The sequence below is a fragment of the Corvus kubaryi genome, unplaced genomic scaffold, assembly GCF_017639235.1.
Source record: "Corvus kubaryi isolate FWS band 111438036 unplaced genomic scaffold, C.kubaryi_AGA036_p1.0 37385, whole genome shotgun sequence".
NCBI classification, from domain to species: domain Eukaryota; kingdom Metazoa; phylum Chordata; class Aves; order Passeriformes; family Corvidae; genus Corvus; species Corvus kubaryi.
In genome coordinates, this window is record NW_024581127.1 from 8,027,990 (window position 1) to 8,049,217 (window position 21,228).

General features: G+C 41.2%; 2 protein-coding genes across 3 annotated transcripts; both read right to left on the bottom strand.

The window, feature by feature from the left end:
• Positions 1-584: 584 nt before the first annotated feature.
• LOC121668560 (myelin P2 protein-like) lies at positions 585-4,643 on the bottom strand. The gene is made up of 4 exons (XM_042036438.1): positions 4,466-4,643; positions 2,814-2,986; positions 2,443-2,544; positions 585-839 (listed from the first exon to the last, which is right to left on the bottom strand). Exons 1-4 carry the CDS (start codon positions 4,536-4,538, stop codon positions 789-791), a joined length of 399 nt encoding a protein of 132 aa, XP_041892372.1. The 5' UTR covers positions 4,539-4,643; the 3' UTR covers positions 585-788.
• Positions 4,644-10,878: 6,235 nt separating this feature from the next.
• Positions 10,879-14,292, bottom strand: LOC121668495 (fatty acid-binding protein, adipocyte). 2 transcript variants are annotated; one of them, XM_042036384.1, is made up of 4 exons: positions 14,118-14,283; positions 12,715-12,887; positions 12,394-12,495; positions 10,879-11,105 (listed from the first exon to the last, which is right to left on the bottom strand). In XM_042036384.1, the coding sequence occupies exons 1-4, from the start codon at positions 14,188-14,190 to the stop codon at positions 11,055-11,057; spliced, it is 399 nt and encodes a 132-aa protein (XP_041892318.1). In that variant the 5' UTR covers positions 14,191-14,283; the 3' UTR covers positions 10,879-11,054. The 2 variants fall into 2 exon arrangements, with proteins under 2 accessions (XP_041892318.1, XP_041892319.1); XM_042036385.1 differs by having other exon boundaries at positions 11,060-11,282; positions 14,118-14,292.
• Between the last annotated feature and the right edge of the window lie 6,936 nt (positions 14,293-21,228).

Here is a 21,228-nt window from a genome sequence, read left to right on the forward strand (position 1 = left end):
TGCAACTCCTCTGTGTGCTCAATATTAAGCATACGCTTAAATTCTGGGCTGGAAGTAGGATTGATTGCTGAGCACTTTTAAAACAAAGCCCTCTAGCCTTAAGACTTCTGGAGTTCATTCACACCTGCTCCACACTTTGTTTCATGGGTTTATCTGTTCTTTTGGCAGGCAAATATGGAATATATTCCAACTTTTTTTTCCTCCAGTATCTGTTTTCTTCCAAATAAATGCCAGTATATAAATCCTGATACTGAAAAAGTATAAACTTTTTGGGATGAGTATGAAACAATGATGTGCTAAGACTGTAAGGCTACAATGATATATCATACTGGTAGTAAAGATAATTTTCCCTATAGGAGCTATTCAGCAATAAAATCTTTTGCAGGAAAGGAATATTGAGTCCAGGAGATGATATTTGGGTTAGGGTTAGCAGAAGCAGTGTTAGCCCTCTCTCAGATATGGATTACTTGTGTTTCACCATTTTACTCAGAAATAGTCTGACCTTTTGTACAGACACTATCAACAGAAAAGATAGTGCCAGTCAAGAAAGTAAATGTAAATCATTCATGTGGAGCGAAACACACTATTTTCTGTGTTGAGAAGCTTTTATTGGATCACCACAATATTTTGGATTAGTTACACTATGGCTTTGAAATATCAAATTATGGTGTAGCCATTTTCCCAATAAAAGAAAATAAAATAAAGAAGCACAGTGCATGAGGCTTTGGTCACTGAACTAAGCCGAGTTTTTAGAGCCAGTTCCGGTCCGGAGCAGAGAGGGAACTTCTTCACACTCTTTCATAAACTCTAGTGCAGACAACCCCTTTCATGGCACATTCCTAAGGCATAAAGGAAAATATTAATATAAACCTTTTGCTGACAGCAGTTGTGTCTGCTGTAGTAACCTCTGAAGTCAATGAAAATCCAGATGTCATGTTTTACATCTCTACATGTTTACAGAATGTTTAGAACAAACAGCAAAGATATTTTTATATTGCAAGTAGAGTTGTTTCTGTTTTAACAGCTTTAAACTTAATTAAGTGGCATTTAATGACAAAGAGATTGCAAAATTAAGCTCAGCTTCCACAAACAAATCTACTTTTCTTGGTATTATTGCTGACTTGGCAGAAATATTAGCCCCACCTAGTTTCTATATCATGGCCCACCAACACTTCCAAATTTTCAAAGTAGGGCTTTTTTTTTGGCGTAGAAGCAGAAGTAGCCTGGGTATTTCAGAGGTTAGGCTTCTGGCCTAAAAAACTTTGCTCTTCTGAGTCACAAAATATTTCTCTTGACCCTCTCACCCCTGTGGCCTTCAGTGGCTGCTGATGATTCACAGCCACAGGATGCATGCGACAAAGGCGACAGGATATTAAAAAAATACTTCCTTGGTCTGCAAAAGAGGAGGAGTCCTCCACAACCCTGTATGAGGCAAGGGGCAGACAGCAGGACGCCAACAGAAGAGGGACCTTGCCTCTCTGCTTTATGAAGAGGGTTTAATAATTAGAAAAAACTTACACAGAAAGGCAGCTATGAGGAGATGCAAAAGCAAATCACCCTTCCTACCTAAAGGGAGGCTTCAAGAGAGCTGGAGATGGACTTTTTACAGGGGTGTGTAGTGACAGGACAAGGGCAAATGGCTTCAAACTGAGAGAGGGGAGGTTTGGGTTAGATATTAGGATGAAATTCTTTACTGTGAGGGTGGTGGGACACTGGAACAGGTTGCCCAGAGAGGTTGTGGATGCCCCATCCCTGGAAGTGTTCAAGGCCAGACTAGATGGGGCTTTGGGTAACCTGGTCCAGTGGAAGGTGTCCCTGTTCGTAGCAGTGGGTTGGAACTGGATGATCTCTAAGGTTCCTTTCAACCCAAACCATTCTATGACTCTACATATGAGAACTCATTACAAAACACAGAACAAGCTAACAGGTAAAGATGTAATGCTGCTGACTCCAAACAAGTTGCCAAAATTAGTTTGACTCCAATCTTTAAAAACTTTAATGAAAAAGTGAAATCTTAATTTTAATAGCAACCCTTACAACTAGGGTCCCTAAAATGTGTTATCTCTCTGACTTGGCCAAGATAGGGAAAAAGAAAGAGCTGTTCCAGGGACAGAAGTACCCTGCTTGTAAACTTTTGTACACAGTTCACAGGTTTCTGTTATTTTTAAACCTTATTCCTTTTAAGAACAATAATGTTGAGAGCAGTAACTATGCTGTCAATTTACGGCAGCTCTGCCAAAATAGTCACTTTAAAGACAAGTTGCTGTATGCAACAACATTTATTTCCTTCCAGGTGTTTTCTAAGTTTGGTCCCCTTTTTCTCCCTTTTAATTTATCTCATGATTCAAAAAGTAAGCCAGAATTGATAGTCTGTTTAGACAGAAGCATACTGAAGGCTGTATCCTTCCGACCTTTTTCAGTGTGCAAGGAACGTGAGCTTACCACCACCATCTTCCCATCAACAAGTCTTCTCTTTATTGTGGTCTCTTTGCCATTCCACTTCTGCACTTGCACCAATGACCCTTTCTCCAAGGTTACAACACTCTGCAAAGTCCAAGAGAAGAGTTTCAATCTGCAGTCTGAGCTTTGCAGATTAGAGTAGTAATTCACTTTATGTTCAGCAAGATATGCACTCTTGGATAATGATAATATAATACTCAGTAACATTATATTCAGCACTATACTGTTTCTTCTTTCAGGGCTTTATTGGAATAGTTTGGAAAACTCAAGGTGCACTGACAGAGTAGGTAAAACTTCTCCTGTTGTTCTTCTAGGAGATGTTCAGACCACTTAGATATCATCAGCCCCCTTACCTTGACTTTCCGGTCATCTGCTGTTGTTTCATCAAACTGATGGCCCAGTTTGAAAGAGATGGTTGTATTTTTGAAGGTGCTTTCAGTTCTGATGGTCACTATGTCCCCTTTCATGCTGATGATCACATCAGGCCTTGCCAAGCCACCTAGTTTCCGGGTAGCTAAGCCCACTCCTAGAAATCAGAAACAAAACAATCACTACATTCTCGAAGCAAGAAACTTCCACGGAAGAATAGGGAAGAATTTCTTCTCGAATTTTTCAGTGCCTGATTGAAGTGAAATGCTAATTCTTTTAGCTGAGACACTACTTAGAGATAGGAATGGTAACGTCAGCATTCAGGGGCTGAGGCAGCCCCAGCTCATAGAGTGCACTTTCAGCAAGAAGTAAAGATATACACAGTTATAGAGCTGTGCACATTTAGCTAAGAAGAAACATAGTTTGTTACAAATCTGCATTAATTTCATAGAGAGAGAATACGTAGAAAAATTCAGAGGAATAGTCTGGTTCTCATAAAAAATTGTAAAAATCCTTTTAAAAAACCCTTGGCAAATCTTTTGTTAATGGCTGCAAGGAAGAAACTGGACACTGAATTGCCAGTGTGCTGGTGTTTGTTCATTAAAACATACTGAAGACTGGGTAATTCCTAAGTTGCTATTAGCATCCCTGAAGAATCCTTGCATCTAAACCTCAGTGAAAAGTACAAGTATGAAATATAAAAAATGTTGAGGTATGAGACTTGAGAGCTGCAAAGAGCTTCCAGGAAAATCCCATACCAAAAGCCTTTTGTACTGTCTAGTCCTTTCCAGTGCAGTTCATTGTCTGCAGGTTGTGAGGCTTGGAGCAAGTAGGAATGAAGCCACTGGCGATGTATCACTGCTTTATAAAAGCAGACAGGGGATAGCTGTAGTTAGTGCCTTTGTTAGTGCTATGCCATGCTCAGATGAAAAGATCTGTAAGAAAGGGTATAAAGTTATGTGCAAAGTATAACGCTATCTGCAGTAATTATTCCATACCATACAATTCTGTTCAGATGTTCAGAAAAATATCTGCAGCTGGACTTTCCTCCCACATTCACCCTGGCTAATTAATTAACTGCAATTCTTTTGTTATTCAGTCTAACACTTCAAATAAAGGAAATCAGTGAATCATTTATATAGCAAAAGCAATACAGTAGCTGACTGTCTGTGCACTTGGCATATAGGAATGAAGCCAGCATTAAAATGAAAAACAATGCTTAATTTATTACATTCCTGGCATTCTTCAGTAACAGACAGATTCATTCACAGTATTTAGACATCTGAAACTACAGTGTCATGAGACATCAGCTCCATTATATATTGTAAATTATCATAAGTCACAAGTTAATAGTGCAATCAAGAGGAACATAAAAAAATCTGCATCTCCATAGATTACTCTCATGAGAGAAAAACAAGTTAGATCAGTTCAGATCAGTTAGACAGAAGTAAATTTATAACAGTAATTCATCACCTACCTTTTCCAATTTAGATGCTAAAGAAAAGAAATTAAATTATGCTAGAAGAGTAGTTAAGTGCTTTTTGGACAAAAAGAAGGCACCATCCGTGAACAAAACCTTCCCAAGGGAAACTTACTAACAAAAAAAAACCCCAACCAAACCCAGAATATTTCTCACCCAATTCTTTCATATAGTCATCAAAATTTTCGCTGGAGACAAGTTTCCAGGTTCCCACAAATCGGTTACACATCGTACAGGCTTTGTGAGGCGCTGGTCCTGCAGAGAGAGGCAGTGGCCACAAAAGCTCTTGGTGGCAGTCAGAGAGATTGTGTGCCCAACTCAGATTCAGTGGTGTCCCTTTAAAGAGGTCCGGTCCCTGTGGTGATTGGGATGGCCAATAGGGGAGGCAGTACCAGGGCGAGACAATGTGCACCTTGTCCAAGGCAGCCGTGCCAGTGCCAGGGCTCTGGGTGATGCCTGCCTTGGCTTCCTCCACTGAATGCACCAGTGCACAAGGGGCACATGGGGATGGGGACAGAACACTGCCACTGCACCCATAGAGCGGTCAGGGCACACTGCAGTGGGGTGTCAGCAACACAGAGACAAGTACAGGAGCACTGCATCCCTGTGAAACCCAGCTCCGACTGTCCTCCCAGTGTTATTCTCCTGCTGTCACCATATAGAATAGAAATCCATAACAAGCATCTCGTCCAAATGCCTGACTAATCCAGGGCTGGCCTAAAGTTACAGCATGTTAAGCCATTGTCCAAATGCCTCTTAAACACTGACAGGCCTGGGGCTTTGACCACCTCTCTAGGAATCCTCTTTCAGTGTATGACCACTCTCTCACTTAAAGTGCTTCCTAATGACAAATCTGAACCTCCCCTGACACAGCTGTGAACCATTCCCACACATCTTACCCCTGGATACCACGGAGGAGAGATCGGCACCTTCCTCTCCACTTCCCCTTCTCAGGAAGCTGTAGAGTGCTACCACTACTGTCACCTGTGTGTTAGTCAGATAAACCAAAGCCATATGGATTTTGTGAAGGAACTGTCAAGATGATGTACAAAGTGGTTTCTGTTTTTTTATTTTTTTAATTTTATAATCCATCCTGGAAAGAGTCTGTATTTCTTATCATTTAAAGGCAGAACTGAATTATATTGTTCTGTTGTTTCCCTTTGAATCAGAGAAATGATTCCAAGCTGTGGGTGCTTCCCTGCACATATCCCAGACAGGATCACAAAAAGAAGAAGCAGCCAATATGCACTGGCTCACTTTTACAACCGGGCATATTCAGAAAATCAGTGCATCAGTGGAGATCAGCTCTTGTTCTTGACTGGTGGATGGCATGAGAAGGGGCTGAGTCATTAAAGTGCTTATTCTTAGTACAAAGTCACTCAGTGAGAGGCAAGCAGCTTTGCAGACTTGGAAGGAGGGCATATTATATTCTCTTTTGTCTTTCTGCGCATGGATAGTTGGTCTGCCATTAGGTAAAGGGAAGACTTAAGCCAGCACAATCATATAAGGCATTGATTCAAATGTGTCCTATTGCTGTCAGATTTCCTCAGGTTTCCCTGCTCCCATGGAGAGATGCTACGATCTCCTTGGACCCTCTTCTTGCTTGTACTGGGGAGCCTTGAACTGGGCCCAGCATTCAGCTGTGGCCTGATCAGTGCTGAATAGAGAGGAAGGACAATCTCCCTCAACCTCCAACACTCCTAATGCAGCCCAGGACATCACTCACCCTTTACTGCCGATGCATATTCCTGGGTCATATTCAGCTTGGTGTACACCGGGACCTCCAGAACATTTTCTGCCAAGCCAAAATTGAAAGAATGGAAAATTTGAGTTTTCAACATTCAAAACCAGTTTGGTTTTTTTTTTAAATCCACATTTAGAATTATTGTCTTATGGTTAGCAAAAAACAGGCACAAAAACCAAATCCATAAACCACATGTGTATGTGACAGGCAGGAATTTAAAGCATTGTAATTCAAGACACTTCAAACTATTTGAAACTATTTAGTGCAAGACCACATCTGATGTATTTCTGTCCTTTCCCTTCTTAAACCATCTTCCTGGAGGAAATTGTTGCTTGGTACATGTAAAGATTAGAGACTTCTTTCTGACTTGGGTGAACAATGTTTGCCTTTTTTGTATGATTGTAATTTCTGGGTTGTGACAACCCAGATCTACCTTTTAAGGGCAGAGACACTGGGATTTTATGTTGCGGGACCAAATTTCTTATGTTTAGAGTTGAAAGAATGAGATGGAAATGGTGGTGTGCCAAGGAGGGTGAGGTCTGGGTCCTGACTTGAAAGCTGTCATAAAGAAGAAGGGGAACACCCGGAAACATGTAAATAATAGAGTCTGAGGAGTGAAATTATTGCAGTCTTTGGTTTACATGGTGGTTGTGGAAAATAAGAAGGTCTGCAGTCACATATTTTGGTGGCATATGCAAAATGTTTTTAAACCCCTCTCAACAGGGGAAGCTGAACGGAACTTCCCTTGCTGCCCAGGTTTCACTGACAGTTCAGTGAGGGGAGCAAAAGTCTGAGTCACTGACAATAAAAATAAGGCAAAGAACTCTTTGTCCCCCACAGTAGGAAGCAGATGCTGGATCTGTAACACGTAAGTAAATGTCAGTCTTTGAAGGTGTTGTCCACACAAAACTCTTCTAAAGCAGACATGCATAATATCACATTTTGTGTAAAGAATAGCTAGCTCTTTTATCCCATCTCTGGAAATGAGAAAACTACTCCTAAATGAAACTATCCATTGTTTCTCGAGAAATAATATGAAAATATTCTACCGTTGCTCCTCAGGCATTCTTTGTTCTTTTATTTAATTGTCTTATCCACATAAAGGCATTTTAACAAGACAAGGCTGCTGCCTTTGGGAAATAAAAGATGATTGGGATGTTGTAAAATCAGACCCAAAGAAATTCAAGATGAGCAAATTAGTCAGAATAGAACAGCTACATTGCAGTACCAGTAACCTTAAGAACAAAAGTAACAGAGAATTATTTATTCAGACAAAACCCCAGTCTTAAGCAGTCTCAAACAATGTTGACATTGCTGCCATCTATCTCTTTGTCACCAAGAAAAATCAGTACTTTCATTTAAAGGACTTACAGTTTAGGAAAAACAAGAGCAGGGAATTATATACCAGTAGAAATAATTGTGGAAACCAATCTTTTCTTCAAGTTTAAAGAGGAAAAATGTCAAGGATTGTGAGTACACATGATAAAGGAGAACCTTGGTTCCCTTTTTTTGCTTATGGTTGATTAAAAATGGGATTTTAAAGCATTGAACTTGGAGACTGTGAAGCGGCACAAGAGATAAAGTTAAAACTTGATAAAAATAGAGAACTAAAAATTCAGAGACTATTTAGAAATAAAGATACTATTTAAAGAAATACAGAAAGTAAATTTATGTGAATTTCTTTAAAGGAAATATTATCTGGGCAAATTAAGGGCCAAAAAAAGTCTAAATAGATTCCCAGGAGAGCAATTAAGAGAACAGAAATAGAAGGGGAGGACAGAGGTCCAAGAGGGACTTGCTGTGAGGACACCAAGGATGTTTTAGCATTGACTCTATGAAACTGAAGGATCAACTCTGAACATGGGGCCAGCAGCCTCCCTTTTCCCAGGAGCTACATTGGAGGGTGCAAATATCTTCTTATCTCCTTAGCTGGAACATCCTACAAGACCAGAGCGGGACAGCTGGGATGGGGAAATGAGTCCAGACTGCACCGCACACACGGTCAGGACGCAAAAGTCCTTCGAGTTCTTTCAAGTGGAAATAAATAGTTAAAAGAAAAAAAGAAAAACAACTGAAAGGTCAATCCTCAGAATAAGCCTTTCTTCATCTTTCTCCTGAACTGCTAAAAATCTGGATGTGAGTCTCCTTTCCCTCTTGTCATCCAAGAAACCTGTAAAGGCTAGTGAGTGAATATGGTAAGGGGCAGAGATCTCCTCCTCTCAGCATTCAAGGCGCCTGCTGCGATAAGTCTGCTGCCCACGGGTTTGTAGGGATTTAGTGAGATCCTTCTTTGGCAGAAAGGAGTGCTTTGGGGTGGTTACTGATTTTTGGAGAATAGTTCAGCATGACAGAAGAGAGAGACCTGTGCTGCTCTGCAGGTAAGGACAAGACACTGATCTGGTTTTAGCCCTTAGAAATGTGTGCTCTCACCTCCATGCAGGTCTGACAGCACACACCTTTTCTTGACAGAGAGGAATCACCTCCACTTATTCAAGCAGTCACTAGACTGCTGCCTTTTTTAGACAATAAATTTTGGCTTTTTCAGAGAACAAAATCCAAACGTGTTCATATTCTAAGAAAAGTATCGCTAATACTTCATTATAGTGCTGTGCCTGTTTAAGTTTATAGACAGAATATCACTTTATTGAAATTTCCAAAAATTGAAGTTTTAAGTGTCTTGATTCATTCACAAAGTCATTCATGAGGTACCAAAATAAACGGTGATGCTTTTAGAAGAGATTACCCTTTTCTGAAATACTAGGCTGTGAATGTTACAGCTGTAACTGTTGGCTGCATTAAGAATGCAAGTTTTCTGGAAAATAAAATCTGCTAGGTGAATATCAGAATATTGGGAATTTTACCTCCGGCAGAGTATTCCCAAATCTGTGGATGATAGAATATATTTAACAATGGGCTGATATTTAATGTCTATATGTAGTTTATTTAAGTGAATGTTTCTGCTTCTTACAACCATCACTATCACGTATATTTTCTACCACTAAACTGTAGTTGTATCCTAACTTTCATAAATAATTTTGGTTTTGTTAAGTGCTCCGTAGATTTAGTACTGATGCCTTAGGTTTTAACTTTTATATTTTTCAAATTCTGTACTGCTTAGTGTGTAACTCTGAAGTTTCTTGTAGCCTGTTAATTTCTGCTCACTTGTGCTAGGCAGACAGAACAAAGCCTCTCTGGGCCTGCTCTTCAAGGACACCCAGACCATCCTAGGCCCAAAAAGTATAAACCAAAAGGCCTCTAAAGGGGGGCAAGTGGAGGGGGATTACATCATTAAATTGAAGCTTTAATTGGAGAATTAACCCTGATATGCAAATGAACCAAACCTATAAAAGTGTGAAGAACTCATGACCTGTTGTCCATCTTGGGGCCCATCTTGGCAGTAGCCTCTGGCTCCCCAGGGGGTACCTTTGGAGGCCTTTCAAATAAATACCCACCTTATTCCCTTACTCCTGTCTAGTCTCTGTTTCTAGGAGGCCTCTTAAGGCATCTGTACTGCATATATGGGCTGCTCTGAAGCATTCTTCCTTCCCATATCCAACTGCTGTTCTCTAACTTGGTGAGATTTCATAAGCAATGAAGCCAAGGTTAAAACACAGGAGCTGTTCATGGCTTTTTTAACATTTTCTGCAGAATTTACTGGTAGTCTTTGGAATCACTTTTAAATGACTCCTCAGCTCCTGTCAAATGTAAAAGTCCTTCCATTTCTGTCTCTGGTTGTATAAAAAGTGCAAAAACTTGGGAACAATCTGAGTTATGCAGAGGAAAGTTCAAGTGTGTGAGAGGTCTCTGCTGTTTGCAGCAGGGACTCAGCATCATCACCTCTGACAGCTGACTTCAGGAATGTCAGGAATATGTGGAATTTGGTTCCACAGATCTTAATTGCTCAAAATATGGTCATTTCCCCATTTAGTAGTTAAGGCACACATTTTTATACTTATTGTCCAGGTTTTCCCTAGAAATCTTGATATTTTTTTGTCCTCAATTTAAGCCCTCCCAGATGTAGAAATCATGGCTTCTGTAGATGCAAAGTTTTGAAACAGGAGACCAGGACTATGGACAGTAGAAGACAGTAGTTCAAAAACAAGCAGAGTTGAAAAACATGGTGTCCAAAGGGCTTTGCATCTGGAAAGGCTCATGTTCCCAAGACTGATCAAGCCTAAGGAGTTAATAGAAAATGCATGTAGGTAATAAAGAAGGTTGTACCCATAGCAAAATCGTACTGGCTTTTAGTAAACCTGAATATTTTTTAAGCTATGATTCTTAATTCAAGGTATTTTGCCTATCTAGGACAAAATGAGATGTTCAAGACAGGCACATTGACAAAATAATCACAGATGAAAGTTACAGCTGCTATAATTTCACCCTTGAGGTGGAAAAGGACAGGATCAAGCTGCTTCAAATGGTCCCTGGGTTTAAAATTGTCTGCATTTGTGCACAGAGGAGGTGCCTGGTACCCTGCTCATGTTTGGAAGCCAACACCAGGCATCCACAGATCATCCTCCCCCCTGCCCCAGGAACAACAACCTCTGCTTGAAGCCAAGAAGAGCAGCCCCATTTTTCCCCTGGCTGTGCCCAGACTCCTTGCAAGGGCTAGCCCACACGCAGCCCTCACCAGAGGATGTTTTTGTGCTCAGGTGTACATCTGCCACTGTCACACAAGTGCCACGCACTGGGTTGCCTCTGAGGGAGATGGGTCACGTTGGCTGAGTGTGGTACTGGCTCCACACAGTGCTTTCCTGCACAGCACCCCTTCCCACACTGCATCCCCCCCAAGCCCCATTCTGACAAACTCCAGCATAAGCACATGTTGTATAAAGCAGAACATTTTATTGAACAACAAATGAGACTAAGTGCGTGTATCTGCTTTGGGATATATCTGAAAAAAGTACAGTTCTCTTTAAAACAGATTCGTGGAGCTTTTCTCCTTTGGTTAAGTTGTTTTAGTCCAGCTTTAAGCATTAGTCCCGTGTGAAGGTGGCTTCTTCATGCTTTTTCATAAACTCTTTTGCAGGAAACATTATTCATGGTGCATTCCTGGAAAGAAAAGATAATTCCATCAGCTTTTATCTCTCACTAAATGTTTGTTAGTCAGAAGGTAGAGAATTACTTATCTATTGGGAACCAGTTTAAGAAAAATTTGCATTTCTCCTCCTCTAAAGCCAATTGCCAAAAGAGTGAAACTCAAGTTTTGAGAGCTTCAGCAACAGAAGTCTGAAAAACAAGCACAGGAGTGAAAGAATTTTCAAGAACTGCTCCAGCGACCCCCAGGAGATTCCTAAACTTTTCTTAAAAATCTTTAATGAAGGCTCCTAGGACTTCTGTGGAGGCTGACTAGACCTGGGACTTGGGCTATAACCTTTTCTTCCTTCACCTTTTGCAGCTGTGTCTTGTCTTCTTCACACACGTGTGCACAAAACATGCACACACAGAGAGCTTTCAGACTTGGAGCTGCTAGTGTCAGCCTCTGCATGTTAGGCTCTGTCCTCATCTATTTTTCTGTTAGATCAAACTCTGTTTTGTTCAATTTTTCTTAATGAAATTGTTATTAAAACTATTTCTATTTATTCTCCTCTGGTCTCTATCCAAAGAAATTTAAATATTGAATTTATGGACACATTATTTTTCCCTAGGGGAGGGGAGAACTCTTCAGGAATTTTGTGTGTGTGTATTGTTTTGCAGCATGTAGGAATCTCAGCTGCCTTTTATGAACATTTAGTCCTGTCCCAGATTCTTCAAAGTGTGTTTTCTAAAACTGTAAAGCAGAGCTGGGAAGCCCCAGACTGTAGGTGGGCCTTACTGGCACCAAGTCAAGCACAATAGTCTCTGACCAGATAAAACCAACCAACAGAGCTTGGACACGTTTCCTTGCTCTAACACCATATTATTAACACAGTTGTTGGTGATGCATAGCAGGATTCCCACAGATGGCTGTTAAGCCTCTGCTGAAGATGAGCAGGAGTATTCTGCATCAGCCTAGAGTGGATGTATTTAATGTGGGCTTTGCTAATGCTTCCTCTATACTGTTCAGGACTCAGAGATTCACATATATAAAAGTTTCCCTCATAGGGATGTTGGGTTTTTCTTCCTACACTTTCCTAACCATGTCTTGCTATGGAGAAGAGGCACTTCCGTACCATTCCGTAAGTTTATCAGCTTTTCAGTTTAAACTTACACTCTAGACTCAATCAGAGAGATTTCTCACCAAGTGAACAGAGCCCTTTCAGGTGCTTTCCCTCCCTGTGTTTGAATCCGAAGTCATACATCAGCCAAACATGAATTCTGCACGCTGAATTCAGTGATTAAGTAACAAAAATTAACTTACCACCACCAGGTTCCCATCCACCACTTTTCTCTTTATGATAGTCTCTTTTCCATCCCACTTCTGCACCTGGTTCAGCACACCGTTGTCTAGGGTTATGACATTCTACCAAAGCAAAAAAACGAAGTGTGTCTGTTTCATCAGGGTGCTCTGGTCTGAGGAGAAGGCTCTCCAGGTCCAAACAGCACTAAGCACAAAGCACCCAGAGCACTCTTACCTGGGGAGGCAGCATTTCTGCACTGGATGTAAAAATCACAACTCTACCCTGCTGCTCACACATCCCTTTTGAGAGATGTATTTGCAAAATGCCATTTCTGGACTCACCTTTGTTTTTCTGTCATCTGCTGTGGTCTCATCAAACTCTTCACCCAGCTTGAAAGAGACCTCTGTATTTTTGAAGGTACTTTCTGTTTTGATGGTTATCACATCACCATTGATGCTGATAGTTACGTTAGGCTTGGCCACACCAGCCATCTTCCTGGTAGCAAACCCCACACCTGTAAATAAGATAGGGCACTATGAAATTTTTATCTTTCCTCAATCCTTTGCTCTTATACATTGGAAAAAACCCTCTCAGTGCTTTTTCCCCTATTGCTTTCTGAGTGTTATTAACTCTATGTTACAGAGATTCTTTTATAAAATCTCACTTGGTACTGCTATGGACCAAGCTGGGTGGGTTGATGTAAGGAAATTCTCTACCCTCTCATTGTCAAAATAGTAAAAGCAATATTTTGAAGACTGAAATTATTTTAATGCCAGATATTTGCACATAGACTTCAGAATAATTTTCATAGCTTGTACTCTAACTTGTATGCTTATTGTGTCTAAATGTAAATAAGCATAAATATATGACAATTTCTGAGCCACAGAAACAACAAAACAAACAAACAAGGAAAAAAAAGCAAGCACTTTTAATATTTACAAGTGGGTAGGTTGAATATAAGGAAATGATTAAGAAAGAGCTGGCAATGGTTATGTCCTGAGTAAATGTGGAGTAAAGATTAAGAGTGCAAGAGTCTCATTCCTTGAAATCATAGTAAGTATTTTACCCCTAAACTGCAAATAACCCCCCAGCTTTTTAGCATGTACTAATTGAATCTGTGCAAGTTACCCCCTGCTTCCTCCACACTAACAGAATGTTGAACCCTTTTAAATCCCAATTTTAATTCTAAGTGAGAAGTCTACACCCTTAGAGAAAAGCATTAGACATCAAATCTTTGCAAGTATCTGCATGAATCCATGCAATTGTCTTTGTTAATATTCACTGGAGGCAGCTACAGAGTTTCATTCAATATAATAGCTGTGGCAATTAACTGGTGTCCTAATCCAGTAGCATTTTAAAGTTGTTTAGGTGTGTTGCTTATAGACATAAGGAAACTTGCTGCTTTCTAGCATCACGCTGATTTGCGTGTCCAAGGATAAAAGCTAATTCACACTAAATATTGCAGTGATGTGTTTTACTTCCATTTGTAACACTACTAATAAGGCATGCCTAGACTTGGCTTACCTGAAATTATTCATATCTATCAAAGCTTTTCCTCTTTACAGGAATTTAACACCACTAATTGAAACAGACGAGTTCTCCAGTTTAAGACCACCTGATCAAAATAGTGGATTCAACCCCCCTTGATAAACAGCACAGCCAGAAAAAGCAAGTAAAGGCTAAAGTTCAAAATTGGCATTCCTTCCCTGTTCCAGATACAAGAAGTTGAAATAACAATTCTCACCCAGTTCCTTCATATAGTCCTCAAAGTTTTCACTAGAAAGGAGCTTCCAGGTGCCCACAAACTGGTCACACATTTTGTCAGGCTAGAAAGATGTCTTCCACAGGTTCAAACAGAAATGCAGAACAGGAGAATATTATGAGCTCCAGGAGAAGAGTACTTATCTTTAAAAAGGAGCTGTGGCCACATGATGCTCTGGAATGACCAATGAAGAGGGAGTCCCAGTGCCCAGTGTTTTTCTTCCTCCCCTGCCCCTCCTTTGCCAGTAGGTCATAGTGCTATTATTCATATGCCCTTACTAGCACAAAGATCACTGTCGTGTTTTTATTTAATTATTTTTGTCATTCAAGAACACTTTACCTTAAAGGCAAATAATTAAATCAAATTACCTTTCAGAATAAAAAAGTAGGCTTGAGCTCAACCCTCAGAGAAAAATTAATGTTCTCTCCCATACTCTTTCATTTCAGTCCATTATATCAAATGCACACAGCTCAATTCCTAGACTTTCCAATTCAAAAGGCTCATTGGGATCATTTAGCTTGCTTTCAGCACCCCTGCTTTCAGAAATTTCCTCTAGAGAAATACAGAATTACAGGAAGAAGTGGATTTGGAGCACAAAGTGAATGCTGGATTTATAGAAGGCTAAGGCAATAAAATTGCTTCCTTGATTGGGTTCTCCTTGTCCTTGCACCACCTGAATCAATCAAAGAATAGGTCTGTAATACACTTTTATGTAATGTAGAGGGGATATAGGGCTCTGTGAGAAGAAAAATAACAAAACAGAGGATTTCTCTCCCTTTTACACCCATGCTTTCTGAAGAATTATGTCCCAATGACTAGCATTTTGAGTAATTATGGCATAAAGCTAGGCTCTAGTATCGACTCAGCAAAGGTCCCTGGACACTTAATTTCTTCTCTCTTTGTGCTGTTAAGGCATCAATTTGTTTGAGTCAAGTTGTGTACAGGCCTGACATAATGGGTCCATCTTGACTGATCTTCTAAGCCCTGTCACACTTCAGTTCACAAAAAACAATCAGAAAGCAGTTGAGCAAGTTCTTAGACCTTCCTTTGTCTGTAATGTGCTATTCCAACGGCAAAAAGCAGCTAATAAGAGCATAGTCCAGCCCCTGCAATTCTCTTTATGTGGATTTCCAGGAATTACTCTGCTGGTTGCTAGGCATCAAGTATTGTGGACCACGTATTTTTCTACTTGATGTCTTCGTAAGTAACAATGCTATAGAAGAGTTATTTATATAGGATTGCAAGATCTTAGGGATATTTGTATGGCAAGGGAAGTGAGGAGGTCTCCAGTGCATCCTTCCACTCGGGCAGGGTCACCTCTGAGCCCATATCAGGCTGCTTAGAGCTGTGCCCTTTCGTGGATCAGAAAACTCCAAGGATGGAGCCAGCACAGTTTCCCTGGGCAGCACACACCCTGCCCAGCTGTGCCAAGGGGGAAAGGGTCTCCTTGTCTTCTCTCCGAACCTCTCTACTTTCAGCTTTCATTCATAATTTCTCATCTCCTCACCAGTCACTGTCTGGCTCCAACTCCTTGGCCACTTTCCCACAGGTGTGGAGGGCTCAGCCAGGATGAACCACTTCAGTCTCACAGCCTCTTCTCACAGGGCAAGTGCTCCAGACCCCTAAGGATCCTGTGGATCCTCTGTTGAATGCACTCCAAAACTGGATGGTACTCTGGATACAGCCTAATGAGTGCTGAGATAAGGGGAATAATCACTTCCATCAACCTACTGGCTGTACTTCTGAAAATACAGCCCAGGACGCAGGTCTCAGCTCATTGCCCACCAGGACCCTGAGGGCCTTTTCTGCAGGGCTTCTCTCTAGGCAGTGTGTCCCCAGCCTGGATTGCTCTGAGAGCTGAGTATGTTTGTACATTTATAATTAGTTACCCCCTTGTGCCTTTAAGATGTAAGTCTATGGGGACTAGAATAGCTAATCTTAGATTTGGCCTATTCTTTTCAAAATTTTTCTTGCATATTCACTGACTTTGGCTTCATCTCAAAATAAATAAAACTATATTCTAATTATGAAGTGGCTGGTGCCTTTTCTGGTTGGTTTTCTCAGAGTGTCACATGTTCAAGTGTTCTTTAAAAGGAAATTCTGAGGGTCCCTCAAGTTTGTGTCATTATCTTGAGGTATTTTTACTTCAGATTATTGGCCTGAGAAACTCTGTACTGTGTGTGAGCAGATGGTAGGAACATAGAAACTCAAATCCAGCAATTAGATAATGACAACTGAAAGTACCAGGTGAGAATTGCTGCAGTGGCCCAGAAAGAAAGGCTGCGACATGGATGAAATCAGTTCCTGTTCATACTTTTCTTGCTTTTTGGGAACTATTCTGTGTGTGGCTTACTACAACTAGCATTCATTTCTTTGGAGGGGAAACAGGGCTTTTATATTCAAAACTACTGTCTGGGAGAGGCAATTGGCCTTCCTTTGGTGTTAACAGCTGTCTGCAATGCTTGTGATACTGGAAGAGTTTTTGGGGAGAGTCAAAGCACCTTTCCATGCAAATCAACTTGGAGCAGACAAGTGCACCCTCCCCAGGCAGTCAGTTACTTGCACTTACTTAAGGTGAGTCTGAGCTATTTGTAGATATCTTGTGAACATGATGACTCAAGAATAGAAGAAGAAAGTCAGCTTGTGGCTTGACTTGCATGTTTAATTCAAAGCAAGCAGCTATCTGGGAGCGCACTTATGCACACTTTTCTCTGCTGGAAAGTATCCTACCAATGGTATCCTTTCCCTCAGGAGAGACCTCCAGTAACAAGAGATAAACCTGTGGCACTGATGTCATCTAATACAAATCATGCCTGCTCTCTGGGGCAAATGTATACAGCCTGCTGATAAAGACTGGAGTTTTTAATGGCCATGAAGAAATCAGTGAGGCTTCTGAACCTGGAAGTTTAAGCAAGTGATTCATGTCACTTGCAGAAGTGTCTTGACAGCAAGAGCTGGGCAATCTGGCTAAACAGGCCTGTGGTTATTGACACCGATGTGATCTAATACCATCAAGAACAAAAGTGTAGAAACCTCCTTCAAAATAACCAGAAATTTTGAAGAAACCACAGCAGGTAAGAGGTAAACCAAGAAAAGGAAGCTGGTGAGGGTCCAGTACAGGAAAAGCTGACAAAGAAAATTCATCTCTTAATCCTGATATGAACTGAGGCAGCTCCAGTCTGCAAATAACAATGATGCACTGTCTGCAACGTGGTCTTGGGGTGCTGTGACATTTGAGGACAGTTCCTGATGCAGGATAAGCAGAAGTGATCACGGATCAAAGAATTCTGTGGTTCTATGAAGTGGAATAGCAAAGCAGCAGCTGTGCAGGGGAAATCAGTAGATGGGAAGGTAGCAATGATGGGTTAAATCTTGCTCTGTGAGTCAGACCAAAGGTGGAGATCTACTTGAGATAAACTGCTCTTTACAAAAATAAGCACAACAGTACCCTCCCTTTGGCTCTTTTGGGCTTGCAGGAGCAATGATGCTCTTCCAATAGAGTATGTGAAAAAGAGGATGTTTATTCCTGTAGTGAAGATCTGCCATCTAGGGGACCTTTCAACTGAGCATTGTGCTAAACCTTCCCTGGCACTTCATGTAAACACGGAATTGTCAAAGTAAAAACACATCTTACTCTTGAATGTGAAAACCTAAGTTAACAGTTATGACTTCTTAAATGGAGGCTTCTTTCTCGAGTTCCTCCTTGCCCCAGAAGGGTAGCAGAGTACAACTCCTTCGGGTGCCCTGGCTATCAAACTGGTGACTACCAGTGAGCAGCAGTGTATTGTGCTTACGCACTTGTCTCACTCTTTGAATCAAAAATCGGCATGAAAAGACATCCATGATCAATCCACCCCTGATGACACTGACAATGACTTCTGTTGAACACTCTCTTAAAAGGAGTGTGACCTCTGTATGGGGTTATTACTGCCACAGGTGGCAATATTCATAGTAAGAAGAAATACCTGTTCTTGACAAAGCTATAAAAATGGAGATTTTTCCCCAGGCAGGGAGGGAATCGTGGCTTTGATGCAAGCTTCTTGTTCAGGCACAATAACACCTATTGAGAAGATGGGCTATAACAGGCCTCATGTTAGGAAGGAGGGACCATATCGCACTGTGTGGTACTTCTGCAACTTAGACAAAGCAAAAACCTTTCTTAGTGTTTGTCTGGCTGGGTACCAGACTGGGGCTTTGTTCTAAGGCCCCAGGGTAGCTACAAGAAAGGTGATCTAATGCTGGAGCAGACAGGAACAGGTAAAGGAATGCCATTTCTGCTCATAAAGTTGCTACTTTCATTTCTGATTAACATTTGAAACAGGTGAATTGCCTTGGACTTATGCTTAGTCAGGAAAAGGTGCAACTAAAGCTTCAGTACTCATAGCGTGAGGCACTGACTTTGCAAAATACTGGCTTCAGTTGGTTTGAAAGTTCAAGAGGCCAATTGGTTTTCCGTGGTATTTTTCTCTCTCTTGGGAAAGGAGATGAGCAGGAGAAACAGCAGGTCCTTTCTCCTGTGCTCAGTCCCCAGCACCAAACTGATGCTCCCTCATTTGCGATTGTGGCTTCAGACCTCACTCAGAACTGAGGGTACTATCGCAAATGGTCCCTGTTGAAGGAGTCAGATTCGCCAGCAACAAGAGATCTGCTGTTTCCTTGGGTATTGGCACCACTCTATCCAGCCACACTGCTGGGCTGTGACCTTTGGAGACCTTGGGCTGGTGTGCCCCAGCACCTGATTTTTTACTTTTCATGATTCTGTGTTCTTTTATTTCCTCCTAAACTTCAGCCCAACCAGTGAGTCTCCACACCCTTAAACAGGTTTCCAATATCTGAAAGAAGGAGCATGAAAATTAAAACATTTAAAAGGTGTTTCTGAAACACTAAGCTAAGTTTGTGGTAAAGCTTTTAACAACAGAAATGAAATCTCGTAACTCTGAGGCATAGTAAGATCAAGCCCCAGACAAAACCCAGTGGTTGACTCCATTAACTTGCAATTAAAATATGCATAACTACATTTTCTGAACTTGCTTTAAAGATGAAGAAAAAATGCAGATATGTCTGGAGGGAACAGCAAGCCTCTGGACCCTTGCCTTCTCCCAAGAGACAGCTGAGATTCTGGCTTTTCTCAGCATATGGCATGGCAATAATATACGCTCTCAAACATCTGTGGCTCATACCAGATGACTGCTAGTCCTGAGGAAAACCTGGACTTCTCATACTCTCCTCTAACATGTATGTCCCTCATTCCTGGAGCAAGGCATCTGGCAGTGTGAATGCTATGAATTGCAGGGAGTGGGCTGGGAGGTGCGTCAGAATATCAGAAAAGTAAGGAAGGAGGAGTATTTGCATATTGGGTTTGTTGTTTTATTTCAATGTAATGAGAAGAAATGTAGGTACTTTAGCTCCTGCAGGCATGCAGGTGATGGGTTTCCAGAACATAATGTGGACATTTCTGTATAAGAATGTTCAAAATGTCAGAGTTCCACCTCATATGTCCCGTACTCAGCAACTGCCATAGTGGGATTAATGATAAATTGAACTTCATGACTTCTGAAGGTTTATATGAGAGAAGATCTTGATTTGCTGGCTATATTGTAGGCACTGCAGGTGCTTCATGTTTCTAACTACCTATGGATCTCCCTGATCTAAAGAACAAGTTTAAGGTTGTCTAAAGTTTCTTATGTTCAAATCTGTCAGATTTCTTTGTACGTATGGTACAAGTCTTGCATCTTGGGCTTCTCCTCTTGAGGGTGTATGATGAAAGTCGGCTTTTTTCTGAGTCCTGCTTTGTCTTGTCCATGGACTTGCCTCAGAGCACATTGCAGTTCTTCCCCTCTACCTTCCTCCCACCCCACAAGTAAAAAGGTGTTTTTCTTTTCTTACTTCTTTATCCCTAAATGTCACTCTAAAGTTAGGTATTGCAGCAGAGTTGCAAATGAAGAAAGTAGTATGTTTCCCAAAGCACTTTTGGGTTTCTTCTAGCAATTTGAAGACTTGCTAGAAAACTAGACTTGCTAATACTATTCTGAAAATCCCTTAGTAGTCCTTCCCCAGATGCTCTTCTGAATTATCCCAGATCATCCAGGTGAAACCCTCTCTTGAAGCCTCCATCTGAACAGAGCAATAAGACTGTTGGTCACATCTAGTTTGGGACTGCCCAAGCGGACTCCACCCCAGCTCTGCCTTGTAACTGCAGCTCGTACAACACCACCTGTCTTATTTCCATACATATCTGCATTTAGAAACCTTCCACTCTTTTGTTTGTTTCTTGTTTAACACTTTTTATCAAGTTGAGGAAAAAATCTTAAAATAGGGATGAGAGACTAGTGCATATTGGTAATATGTAATATTTTGTAAATTTAAGCTATTCCAATCAGTGGTTGTCCTTCTCTTAACAGCTGCCCTCTTGTGAAGCAAGAGGTCTTCCAGAATGTCACTTGCTTCTAAGACAGCAAAGAAAGAACAAAGTGTAAGAGCAATATTTCAACAAGACTAAAACATTTAAGCTCTGCTGAACCTGCACTCTGGGTAAAATATATATGGATTTGGCAGCCTTGTTTATGTATGTCTCCTTTCTGCATGCTGCAGTTTCTGGCTTCCTATGCTTTCAATCTGACAGCTTGCTCTGAAACTTTCAGTGAACTCCTCCTTCTTTTTGCCAGAAAGCTATCTGTTTTTACAGATGCATTTGGATCACAGCCAAAGACCTAGTGCTCTACGTAAAGGAAAGTAAAAAAAAATCCAAGTATGAAATGCCCTTCAGAGTTAAAGCCTTCCAGAGCTCTCTTCCTGCAGCGTGGTGAGGAGCTGGTGGGTGTGAAGGCTGGCAGCTCTCTGGCTCTCTACAGCCGATCTCTAATCCTCTGCAGCTGACTGCTGCCCCTGGGCGCTGCCAGCTGGAGGGAGGGAGAAGGAACCAGCAGCTCCTACCCAGCCACTGACCTTGCCTAGGCCAGCGGCCTCTTGCAGCTGCCTTCACTGCCACCTCGCTAGTGGATTTCACTGTCACTGACAATCTTGTTTCATCTCATCTTGTACCAGATATAATGGATTGGGAATCAAAAGGATCTCTGAGGAAAGAAATGCTAAG

Bases quoted from the DNA above. Each gene is read 5' to 3' on its own strand.
- LOC121668495 (XM_042036384.1), bottom strand. From the start codon at position 14,190: ATGTGTGACCAGTTTGTGGGCACCTGGAAGCTCCTTTCTAGTGAAAAC. The intron at 12,496-12,714 runs GTGAGTCCAGAA...TTGCTTTGGTAG, and splicing joins CAGATGACAGAAAAACAAAG to AATGTCATAACCCTAGACAA. The intron at 11,106-12,393 runs GTAAGTTAATTT...TTTTCTTTCCAG, and splicing joins TGGATGGGAACCTGGTGGTG to GAATGCACCATGAATAATGT.
- LOC121668560 (XM_042036438.1), bottom strand. From the start codon at position 4,538: ATGTGTAACCGATTTGTGGGAACCTGGAAACTTGTCTCCAGCGAAAAT. The intron at 2,545-2,813 runs GTAAGGGGGCTG...TGGACTTTGCAG, and splicing joins CAGATGACCGGAAAGTCAAG to AGTGTTGTAACCTTGGAGAA. The intron at 840-2,442 runs GTAAGCTCACGT...TTTATGCCTTAG, and splicing joins TTGATGGGAAGATGGTGGTG to GAATGTGCCATGAAAGGGGT.